Source organism: Physeter macrocephalus, chromosome 14 (assembly GCF_002837175.3).
Source record: "Physeter macrocephalus isolate SW-GA chromosome 14, ASM283717v5, whole genome shotgun sequence".
Lineage (NCBI taxonomy): Eukaryota > Metazoa > Chordata > Mammalia > Artiodactyla > Physeteridae > Physeter > Physeter macrocephalus.
The window spans coordinates 77,491,167-77,504,167 of record NC_041227.1 but is presented as its reverse complement, the minus strand read 5'-3'; the positions used below and the strand labels follow the sequence as shown (position 1 = coordinate 77,504,167).

General features: G+C 40.1%; 1 protein-coding gene across 4 annotated transcripts in view; it reads right to left on the bottom strand.

Annotated features, from left to right (window-relative positions):
* RNF216 (ring finger protein 216) overlaps positions 1-13,001 on the bottom strand; it is a 185,589-nt gene that overhangs the window by 144,439 nt on the left and 28,149 nt on the right. For all 4 annotated transcript variants that reach the window (XM_024118990.3, XM_024119000.3, XM_028499609.2 and 1 more), the window contains exon 3: positions 8,852-8,985. In XM_024118990.3, the coding sequence (XP_023974758.1) occupies positions 8,852-8,985 (134 nt within the window). The remainder of the gene's footprint in view (positions 1-8,851; positions 8,986-13,001) is intronic.

Genomic DNA, 13,001 nt, shown 5'->3' with positions numbered 1-13,001 from the left:
TATATTTAATTTTTTAAAATGCTATTGGAAAAATGGTGCCAAAAGACTTGCTCAATGCGAGGTTGCTACACACCTGCAATTTGTTAAAAAAAAAAAAAGAGCAATATCTGCAAAGCACAGCAAAATGAGACATGCCTGTATATAATCAAGAGTTACTAGACCACTGTGATTCAGAAAGCACGTGGACAAAGACACCAAAGTGGGTTTCTGATTCTAGTAATGGCATGCTAGATCATTCAGATCAACCCTTCTACTGAGTAAAAGCAGAAACCCTGGTCAAAATATCAAAGCAAAACCAAAACATCTACTTGAAGGCCTCAGGATCCAGGAGGAAGAAATCCAACAAAATAAGCTACTTTTCTTCTACAGATGCATTTGCCAATCCCAGACCTGGATGAAGAATGAGAAGATTGAATGAAACCTTTGGTATCTTTTTTGAGGAGCTAAGTGCACAAAATCTGAATTCAAAACTCACCATGGGGAGGAGTTCTGGTAAATCTCAAGCTCTAGGGTCATTCCTTGAAGGGTACACCACTGAAGTAAGGGTAAACCGGAAATATGCTGGACCTCCCAGAAGCTGAATCCTAGTTTCAATAGTTTAAATCCCTGGATCTGAGCTTCCTGGTCTCCCAAACCTTCTTTGAGAAACAAATACAGGCCCTCTTTGAAGAAGGATAACATCACCCAGAACCTCAAAATTTTCATATATAGTGATACTACTATTCAACAAAAACTAACCAGGCATATAAGAAGTTGACGCAACATAACAGAAAACCAAAACCAAGAGAAGTAATAGACAACAGAAACAAATCTACAGTGATTTCAAACAGTGAAGTTATCAGACATGGATTCTTAAAATAACATGCTTAGCATGTTTAAGGAAATAAAAGACTAGATTGGAAGTTTCACCAGAGAACTAGAAACTGTTACAAAGAAAGAAAAAAAATAAACTATCAAATGGAAATTCCAGAATGTAAAAATACAATAACTGAGATCAGGAATCAATGGATCAGTGCACAGCATTTTAAATAAACACAGTTGAAAAGAAAAATTAGTGAATGGAAAGACAGGTCAGAAGAAAATAGCCAGGATAATGCATAGAGACACAAAATGACTGAAAATTAGATAAGAGAATAGGAGACATAAAGAATAATACAGTGAAAAGGTTTTACCCAACTATGTAACTAAAGTTCTAGAAAAAGAGGAGAGAGATAAGAAGCAATATCTGAAGATAAAATACAAATATTCAAGCAGAACAGCAGCTTGATTTCATTTCTGAAGATCTAAACCGGATAATTAAAAAAAAATCCAGGGCTTCCCTGGTGGCGCAGTGGTTGCGCGTCCGCCTGCCGATGCAGGGGAACCGGGTTCGCGCCCCAGTCTGGGAGGATCCCACATGCCGCGAAGCGGCTGGGCCCGTGAGCCATGGCCGCTGAGCTTGCGTGTCCGGAGCCTGTGCTCCGCAACGGGAGAGGCCACAACAGAGGGAGGCCCGCATACCACAAAAAAAAAAAAAAAAAAAAAAAAAAAAAAAAAAAAAAAATCCAAACAGAGACCTAGACACAGCAATAGGAAGACTGTAGAAATCAGATACAAAGATAAAAATTTAAAGCAGCAGCACACACTGCTTTCAAAAGGAAAAAAAAGACTGACTGACTTTTCAATAGAAAAATGGAAGCCAGATGGATAAACAACAAGATCCCACTGAATAGCACAGAGAATTATATCAATATCCTATGATAAACCATAATGGAAAAGAACATAAAAAATATATATATGGGCTTCCCTGGTGGCGCAGTGGTTGAGAATCTGCCTGCTAATGCAGGGGACATTGGGTCGAGCCCTGGTCTGGGAGGATCCCACATGCCGCAGAGCAACTAAGCCCGTGAGCCACAACTACTGAGCCTGCGCGTCTGAAGCCTGTGCTCCGTAGCAAGAGAGGCCGTGATAGTGAGAGGCCCACGCATTGCTATGAAGAGTGGCCCCCGCTTGCCACAACTAGAGAAAGCCCTCACACAGAAACGAAGACCCAACACAGCAAAAATAAATAAATCATGCTGCGGAGCGGCTAGGCCCGTGAGCCATGGCCACTGGGCCTGCGAGTCCAGAGCCTGTGCTCCGCAGTGGGAGAGGCCGCAGCGGTGAGAGGCCCGCGTAGCGCAAAAAAAAAAAAAAAAAAATATAAGCAAGAGAGGCCGTGATAGTGAGAGGCCCACGCATTGCTATGAAGAGTGGCCCCCGCTTGCCACAACTAGAGAAAGCCCTCACACAGAAACGAAGACCCAACACAGCAAAAATAAATAAATTAATTAATAAACTCCTACCCCCAACATCATCTTTAAAAAAAAAAAAAAAAAATAGGGCTTCCCTGGTGGCGCAGTGGTTGAGATAAAATCAACTATATTTCAATTAAATAAAAAATAAAAGAAAAATGGAAGCAAAAAACACTGGAATAGTATCTTGTGTTAAAAGAAAATAACTGACACACTGAATTCTATACTCAATGAAAATATCAGATTTACCATAAAGAAAATCCTAAAGAGTGTTCTTTAGGTAGAGTAAAAATAATCTCTGTTTTAAGGCCAGAGATGCAGAAAGGAATGAGGACCAACATAAAAAGATAAATATCTGGAGAACATAAAGTGAATACTGATTGTGTAAAACAAAAAAACAAGGGGTTTAAAACAATGTATACAGGGGCTTCTCTGGTGGCGCTGTGGTAAAGAACGGACACGGGTTCAAGCCCCGGTCCGGGAAGATCCCACATGCCACAGAGCAACTAAGCCCATGTGCCGCAACTCCTGAGCCTGCGCTCTAGAGCCTGTGAGCCACAACTTCTGAGCCCTTGTGCCACAACTACTGAGCCTGCGCTCTAGAGCCCATGCTCCGCAACGAGAAGCCACCGCAATGAGAAGCCCACACACCGCAACGAAGAGGAGCCCCCGCTCTCTGCAACTAGAGAAAGCCAGCACACAGCAATGAAGACCCAATGCAGCCAAAAATAAATAAATTAAATAAATAAATTTGGGCTTCCCTGGTGGCGCAGTGGATGAGAGTCCGCCTGCTGATACAGGGGACACGGGTTCGTGCCCCGGTCCGGGAAGATCCCACATACCGCGGAGCAGCTGGGCCTGTGAGCCATGGCCGCTGAGCCTGCAAATCCGGAGCCTGTGCTCCGCAACAGGAGAGGCCACAACAGTGAGAGGCCCATGTACCGTAAAAAAAAAAAAAATAAAAATAAATAAATAAATAATAAATAAATAAATTTTTAAAAATGTATACAGAATTAAAATATATTTAAAAAAACCAGTATTTAAGTTGGGAGGTGAACAAACAGAGTTAAAGTGTTTTAAAGTCTTTACAATCCCCAGAGTTTAAAACACTAATAAACATTAGTGCTGAGGCCTCTATGTGAGAAAGCCTGAACTAGCCTTTAAAATAGACCATATGGGGGGACTTCCCTGGTGGTCTAGTGGTTAGGACTTCGCACTTCCACTGTAGGAGTCGCGGGTTTGATCCCTAGTTGGGGAACTAAGATCCCGCATGCCACACATGGTATGGCCCAAAAAAAATGTTAAAATAGGTCATATGTAGTATTAGACATGATACCAAAACAAGTGAAAAGGAAAAAAGAGATAAACTTTTGTGCTTAAAGGATACTATCAAAAAAGTAAAAAGACAATTCACAAAACCAGAAAAAATACCCACAAATCAAGACATCTGATAAGGTATAGTATTCAGAATATATAAAGATTCAATAATAAGACAACACACTTTAAAAATGAGCAAAGGGGGACTTCCCTGGTGGTGCAGTGTTTAAGAATCCGCCTGCCAGGGCTTCCCTGGTGGCGCAGTGGTTGGGAGTCCGCCTGCTGATGCAGGGGACACGGGTTTGTGCCCCGGTCCAGGAGGATCCCGCATGCCGTGGAGCGGCTGGGCCCGTGAGCCATGGTGGCTGGGCCTGCGCGTCCGGAGCCTGTGCTCCGCAACGGGAGAGGTCACAACAGTGAGAGGCCCGCGTACCACAAAAAAAAAAAAAAAAAAAAAAATCCGCCTGCCAACGCAGGGGACAGGGGTTCAAGCTCTGGTCCGGGAAAATCCCATATGCTGCAGAATAACTAAGCCCATGTGCCACAACTACTGAGCCTGCGCTCTAGAGCCTGCGAGCCACAACTACTGAGCCAACGTGCCACAACTACTGAAGCCCGCATGCCTAGGGCCCATGCTCCGCAACAAGAGAAGGTACCATAATGAGAACCCTGCACACGGCAATGAAGAGTAGCCCCTGCACGATGCAACTACAGAAAGCCCGCACGCAGCAACGAAGACCCAATGCAACCAAAAATAAAATTTAAAAAAATTTAAAAAACAAAAAAAACGAGCAGGGCTTCCCTGGCGGCACAGTGGTTGAGAGTCTGCCTGCCGATGCAGGGGACACGGGTTTGTGCCCCGGTCCGGGAGGATCCCAGACGCCGTGGAGCGGTTGGGCCCATGAGCCATGGCCGCTGAGCCTGCGCATCCAGAGCCTGCGCTACGCAACGGGAGAGGCCACAACTATGGGAGGCCGCGTACCACAAAAAAAAAGAAAAAAAACACGAGCAAAAGATCTGCATAGACATTTCTCCAAAGATATACAAATGGCCAATAAGCACATGAAAAGATGCCAACATCATTAGCCATCAGGAAATGCAAATCAAAATCATAATGAGATACTGCTTCAAAACCATGAAGATGGCTGTAATAAAAAAGATAGACAGCAATTATTGGTGAAAATATGGAGAAGTAGGAACACTCACACTGCTGGTAGGAATGTAAAATGGTGCTACTACTATGGAAAACAGTCTGGGAGAGTAAAATACAGAGTTACCTTGTCATCCAGCAATTCCATTCCTAGGTATATACCTGCTATGGTCTGAATGTGCCCACTCCCTCTGCCTCCAAAATCATATGTTGAAATCCTCATCACCAAAGGTAATGGCAGCAGTAAGGGGAGTCTTTGGGAGGTGCTAAGTCATGAGGGTAGAACCCTCATGAATGGGATTAGTGCCTTTATAGAAGAGGCTCCAGGGAGATTCCTAGCTCCTTCCACCATGTGAGGACACAGTGAGAAAGTGCCAGCTATGAATGAGGAAGAGGACTTTTACACGATCATGCTGGAGTCTTGATCTTGAACTTCCCAGCCTGCAGAAGTGTGAGCAATAAATTTCTGCTATAAGCTACCCAGTCTGTGGTATTTTGTTATAGCAGCCCAAATGGACTAAGACAATACTCAAGAGAAACGAAAACATATGTCCACAGAAAAACTTCTACATGAATGTTCATAGCAGCATTATTCATTATTCATAATCACAAAAAAGTGGAAGCAACTCAAATGTCCATCAATTGATGAAAGGCTAAACAAGATGTGGTATATCCACACAATGGAATATTATTCAGCAATAGAAAGGAGTGAAGTACCAATTCATCCTACATCACAGAAGATCTTGAAAATGTTATGCTAAATCAAAGAAGCTGGTCACAAAGGACAAAATAGTATATGATTCCGTTCATATAAAATGACTAGAATAGGCAAATCTATAGAGACAGAAGTGGTCAGTAGTTCTTAGGACTGGGTGGAAGAGAAGGGAGGAGGGAAGGTAATGGTTAGCTCATCAAATCAAGCAAAAAGGCTAAAAAACACAACTACACTAAAATAGAAAAGGAAAAGGGAGGAACCATAGGTTCAGAGTAACCGCATGCCTAGGGCCCATGCTCCGCAACAAGAGAAGGTACCATAATGAGAACCCTGCACACGGCAATGAAGAGTAGCCCCTGCACGATGCAACTACAGAAAGCCCGCACGCAGCAACGAAGACCCAATGCAACCAAAAATAAAATTTAAAAAACAAAAAAAACGAGCAGGGCTTCCCTGGAGGCACAGTGGTTGAGAGTCTGCCTGCCGATGCAGGGGACACGGGTTTGTGCCCCGGTCCGGGAGGATCCCAGACGCCGTGGAGCGGTTGGGCCCATGAGCCATGGCCGCTGAGCCTGCGCATCCAGAGCCTGCGCTACGCAACGGGAGAGGCCACAACTATGGGAGGCCGCGTACCACAAAAAAAAAGAAAAAAAACACGAGCAAAAGATCTGCATAGACATTTCTCCAAAGATATACAAATGGCCAATAAGCACATGAAAAGATGCCAACATCATTAGCCATCAGGAAATGCAAATCAAAATCATAATGAGATACTGCTTCAAAACCATGAAGATGGCTGTAATAAAAAAGATAGACAGCAATTATTGGTGAAAATATGGAGAAGTAGGAACACTCACACTGCTGGTAGGAATGTAAAATGGTGCTACTACTATGGAAAACAGTCTGGGAGAGTAAAATACAGAGTTACCTTGTCATCCAGCAATTCCATTCCTAGGTATATACCTGCTATGGTCTGAATGTGCCCACTCCCTCTGCCTCCAAAATCATATGTTGAAATCCTCATCACCAAAGGTAATGGCAGCAGTAAGGGGAGTCTTTGGGAGGTGCTAAGTCATGAGGGTAGAACCCTCATGAATGGGATTAGTGCCTTTATAGAAGAGGCTCCAGGGAGATTCCTAGCTCCTTCCACCATGTGAGGACACAGTGAGAAAGTGCCAGCTATGAATGAGGAAGAGGACTTTTACACGATCATGCTGGAGTCTTGATCTTGAACTTCCCAGCCTGCAGAAGTGTGAGCAATAAATTTCTGCTATAAGCTACCCAGTCTGTGGTATTTTGTTATAGCAGCCCAAATGGACTAAGACAATACTCAAGAGAAACGAAAACATATGTCCACAGAAAAACTTCTACATGAATGTTCATAGCAGCATTATTCATTATTCATAATCACAAAAAAGTGGAAGCAACTCAAATGTCCATCAATTGATGAAAGGCTAAACAAGATGTGGTATATCCACACAATGGAATATTATTCAGCAATAGAAAGGAGTGAAGTACCAATTCATCCTACATCACAGAAGATCTTGAAAATGTTATGCTAAATCAAAGAAGCTGGTCACAAAGGACAAAATAGTATATGATTCCGTTCATATAAAATGACTAGAATAGGCAAATCTATAGAGACAGAAGTGGTCAGTAGTTCTTAGGACTGGGTGGAAGAGAAGGGAGGAGGGAAGGTAATGGTTAGCTCATCAAATCAAGCAAAAAGGCTAAAAAACACAACTACACTAAAATAGAAAAGGAAAAGGGAGGAACCATAGGTTCAGAGTAAGTAGAAAGAACAGGCTATTTTGTTTAACTCTATTAAATACATTAAAAAACGCTGAAGAAATAAATGATTTTCTAGAAAAATATCAGGGACCAAAACAGATACTGAAAGCAACAGAAAATCTAGACAGGTCAATCACCACAGAAGCTGAAACAGTTTCAAAGAACCATCCTCTGTGAAAAGAAATAGCCCAGATGCCTTTAGGGTAAGTTCTACCAAATCTTTAAAGAACAGGTAACTCCAACATTATTTAAAATATTTTATCAGAGCACAGAAAAAGAAAGAAAACTAGATTCTTCATGAAGTCAGAATAATGTTTATAAAAAATCTGTCAAGGACAGCCCAGGCACACACACACCCCCATGGGCCAATCTCACTCGTGAGATCTATGGAGAAAACCCTAAATAAAATCTTAGCAAATAGAATCTAACAGCACATTACCATCATATTGTAATACCATTACCAAGCAAAGTCTGTCCAGAGACAAAATAATTTAACCACATTAACAGATTTTTTAAAAAATCACATAATAATCTCCATAGATGCTGAGATTGAATTTGATAGAATTCTACATTTACTCATTAATAAAAACTTGAAATAAAGTGGATAGCTACTTCCTTAACATAATTTAAAAATGGTATCTCAAGCAAAAAGTCACCATCACACTTAAGAAGAAATATTAAAAGTATTCCCATTTATTGTCAGTGGCTATTTTTCTTATTTCTATTACTGCTATTACTTAAAAATTTTGAGGACTTATCACTTAATATAATTAGAGAAGTATAAAAACTGGAAAGGAAGAAACTGTATCATTATTTACAGATGGACCAGATACCATTCCTTGGGTCAACTGAAAAATGACTACAGACAATAAAAACAAGCTGACTGATTATGAAATTAATATAAAAACCAACAAACTTTTAAATTAAAAAAAAAGTTAAAAAGGTACACAGAAGAAAAGATGCCATTTACAAAAGCAAGAGAAAACATAAAATAACCAGGAACAAACTTAAAAATGTTTAAGATCTATAGTAAGAAAAATTCAAAATGCTCCAGCTGAGGAATATAAAAGAAGGTTAGACTGAAAGACAAAACTTGTTCTTAGTTAGAAAGGGTCAATATTATAAAAATTTTCTATAACAATGAAATATGTTTTAAATTAAACAAACTACCTATCTTTTGGAATTAGAAAAGCTGATCTTAAAATCTGCATTAAAATATAAGCACAAAATATCCTGGATGAGTCTGAAAAATATAGAGTAATAAGGGGGGATGGGCACTATCTGATATTAAGATACATTATAAGGACATAGTAATTACAACACTGTGGACTAGTACATGAAGAGTCAGAGCAATAGTGCAGAAGTTAAGTCCAGAAATAGACCAAAACATATGGCTTCTGACTTCTAAGCTAAGGGCACATCAGGCAGGGTATAAAAGAGGCTGTTCTCAGAAATGTAGAACAAGTACAAACAAATAGTGCTACAAGTGTAGCACTAGAGGTGCTCTCAGCTGTTCTATAAGGCCCCTACCCACTACTGAGTGGCTGAAGAATCAGATTATTAACTTGCAATATGCCTCATCACGTTAAGTTTTAGAAAACTCACTTCCGCCAGGATGACATCATCATCCAGGTCCTCTTCATCATGCTGCTGAGGAGCTGGGGTGACCAGCATTGGAACCCCTTCCTCATCAGAGGAGTCAGATATGGTGATGGGTCCATCTCTGAGACTGATCCAGTCTAAAGGTAGGCAGAGAACACTGTTAGGAGGAGGTGGGCATAATCACATTGTCCTTTAATTCAACTTTGGCATGAAAAGGGTCAAGCCTAAAGCCAAGTTTACAGCTATTGGAGTGTTAACTTATCTCCTCAAGCAGCACATGCACCCAAGCATTAAAATGAGCCATTTTTTCCATGCTGATCTTTGCCAATAATTCATTTTGGGAATCACCAGAGAAAATCTGACAATTACTATGCTCAAGATTATCAACTTTTTCTTATACTAGACTGGAGGAATCTGTCGATAAAATCTTCTCGACTGCTCATTTCTTAAAAGTGAAATCATGGCCTCCCATCTCACCTCTATTCTTCCAAAGGAATATAAAACACTGCTTTATTCAAACTGATAGGTCTGAAAAAACTTTCACTCAGAAACAGTAAAATTTTCACTTAATGTTTAAAATATTAAAATTTGCTCACCTCAGACACAAACCTTAAGTATCACTTACGCAAACATATTTCAGTGTTTTAGTCAAATACCCATTTATCATCTATGACAGTAAGCACTTTAACTTTCCTGTTTCCTTTTAAATGTAACTAGAGTTAAACTAACCATCTATTGATAGATGTAATGATTCTGTTAAAGGTCTCCAAGTCCTTTTATATGTTTGAAGACAAAGCACGTTTGATATGAATTACTGGATAACACAAATTAATAATTCCTCCATTAAAGCTCTAATATTTTTCTCAAGGTTAATGCCTCATGTATTTTTATGTTACCCAACAATCTGAAAAGCAATATAAACCAATGATCTCATTTCATTCCTGTAACAGGGCTTTGGTAATGCCAAGACAGTAGTTTAAAACAGGTACGTCCACGGGATCTAAGGTCAGACTGCCTGGATTCCAGTCTCAGCTCTACCACATACTAGCTATATGATGCCATTATTTACTTCTTTAGGCATCCATTTCCTCAACATTAAAGAAAGGCTAACAACATTGCCTACTTCAAATAGCTGTATTACCTAAAATGCTTGCTTATTATAGTACTTGACACACAGTGAAGTTGCCTGATTTTAAGTCCAATGCTACCTACACAGAAACAACCAGCTGAACTGAGGGCCTGCAGAAGTACATTATAGAGGATTTCTCTTAAACCTGCATAATGAATCCAAGTGATTATCACCATCACCTGCTGAAACCCTACTAAAATGATAGTAAAGGAATTTTTAAAAAGTATAACCTCTTAAGTACACAAAGAAGAGAAAAGGAGATAATAGCCAGCAAGAGATTTAAACAAAATTCTGGAAAACAGCAGATTTACACATGGCAAGAGCTCTAGAAGAGTGGATAAGGCTCAAACCCACAGCCTGCAGTGGGGGCGGCCAATCAGAGGTGGCCTAATTCATGTTGCAGAATCATAGATTTCCCTGAATAACTGTTCTCAATTACTGTATGCCTTTGGTCATTTCCAGTCTTTAAATGGTTATTTTAGACAATTCTGTCTAATTTTACCGTTGATTTTGGGGAGAACATTTGCCAAGCTTCTCACTCAGTCAGAAGACCCACACTGTGGAGGTCCATTCTGAAGAGCCACTGAGGCAGAGAGTCACTAGACACCAGGCCAAGAGAGGAAAGAGGTGTCACTGGAACAGCCATAATGAGTAAGACCCTGGCTGCCTTCTGCCGCTTGGCTCCCTGCATGCTGGCAAACAGTCTTAGATTCCACATTCAAGACACTGTAGATTCCTCTCTGGAAGAAATGGCCCAAGAAAAAGACACAGACAACAACCATGGGGCACCCAGCGAAAAAGTTGGTTTTAAACCTATCACCTTACAGTGAAGCCCAATGGTTGACAAGATACTCCCCAACATACCACATATAAACACACTAGCTTTTAGAAATATACTTAAAATTTTAAAGTATAACAGAGCAAAGGCTATGAATTAACACAAAAGGCCCATACCCGTGTGACCATCACAAAGGTTTGTAAACACATTTCTTGTACATTAGGAGCCTAAACTACTCACATTAGCGCCTGAAAATACATTCTTTCTATTGTGACTTCCTTGCAAACATGTCTGAGATATATCCACGCTGTTGCATGTTACAGTATGTAGTTTTCTTTGCTGTATGTAATTTACTATATGAATATATCATAAGTTACTTATTCTTCTGTTGACAGACATTTGGGTTGGTTCCAGTCTTGCCTGTTTTGGATAATGCTGTTATGAACATTCTTGTATATGTATCTTGATAGACCCATTTCAGTTGGGTACATTCTAGGAGAAGTGCTGAGCCACAGGGAAAGCATATGTTCAATTTTAGTGGACAATGCCAACCAACTTTCCAAAATGTCTGTGCCAATTTACACTCCCACCAGCAGTGCAGGAACTTGAAACTTGTTTTGTGGCTCAAAATGTCAATTTTGGTAAACACATTGGGTGCAACATTCAATATATGTTTGTTTATTTATTTATTTAAAACATCTTTACTGGAGTATAATTGCTTTACAATGGTGTGTTAGTTTCTGCTGTATAACAAAGTGAATCAGCTATACATATACATATATCCCCATCTCTCCTCCCTCCCACCCTCCCCATTCCACCCTTCTGGGTGGTCACAAAGCACCAAGCTGATCTCCCTGTGCTATGCGGCTGCTTCCCACTAGCTATCTATTTTACACTTGGTAGTATATATTAGTCCATGCCACTGTAAATAGAACTGCAATGAATATTGTGGTACACGACTCTTTTTGAATTATGGTTTTCCCAGGGTATATGCCCTGGGAAAAGTTTTTAAAGGAACCTCCATACTGTTCTCCATAGTGGCTGTATCAATGTACATTCCCACCAAGAGTGCAAGAGGGTTCCCTTTTCTCCAAACCCTCTCCAGCATTTATTGTTTGTAGATTTTTTGAGGACGGCCTTTCTGACTGGTGTGAAGTGACACCTCATTGTAGTTTTGATTTACATTTCTCTAATGATTAGTGATGTTGAACATTCTTTCATGTGTTTGTTGGCTATCTGTATATCTTCTTTGCAGAAACGTCTATTTAGGTCTTCTGCCTATTTTTGGATTGGGTTGTTTGCTTTTTTGATATTGAGCTGCACAAGCTGCTTGTAAATTTTGGAGATTAATCCTTCGTCGGCTGCTTCGTTTGCAAATATTTTCTCCCATTCTGAGGGTTGTCTTTTCGTCTTGTTTATGGTTTCCTTTGCTGTGCAAAAGCTTTTAAGTTTCATTCGCTCCCATTTGTTTATTTTTGTTTTTATTTCCATTTCTCTAAGAGGTGGGTCAAAAAGGATTTTGCTGTGATTTACATCATAGAGTGTTCTGCCCATGTTTTCCTCTAAGAGCTTTATAGTATCTGGCCTTACATTTAGGTCTTTAATCCATTTTGAGTTTATTTTTGTGTATGGTGTTAGGGAGTGTTTGAATTTCATTCTTTTACATGTAGCTTTCCAGTTTTCCCAGCACCACTTATTGAAGCGGCTGCCTTTGCTCCACTGTATATTCTTGCCTCCTTTATCAAAAATAAGGTGACCTGGGCTTTTGTTTTTTAGAAGATTTTTAATCACCGTCTCAATTTCAGTGCTTGTGATTAGTCTGTTTATATTTTCTATTTCTTCCTGGTTCAGTCTCAGAAGGTTGTGCTTTTCTAAGAATTTGTCCAGTTCTTCCAGGTTGTCCATGTTATTGGCATATAGCTGCTTGCAGTAATCTCTCATGATCCTTTATATTTCTGCAGCGTCAGCTGGTACTTCTCCTTTTTCATTTCTAATTCTATCGATTTGAGTCTTCTCCCTTTTTTTCTTGATGAGTCTGGCTAATGGTTTATCAATTTTGTTTATCTTCTCAAAGAACCAGCTTTTAGTTTTATTGATCTTTGCTACTGTTTCCTTCATTTCTTTTTCATTTATTTCGGATCTGTTCTTTATGATTTCTTTCCTTCTGCTAACTTTTGGGATTTTTTTGTTCTTCTTTCTGTAATTGCTTTAGGTGTAAGGTTAGGTTGTTTATAGCAATGTGATCC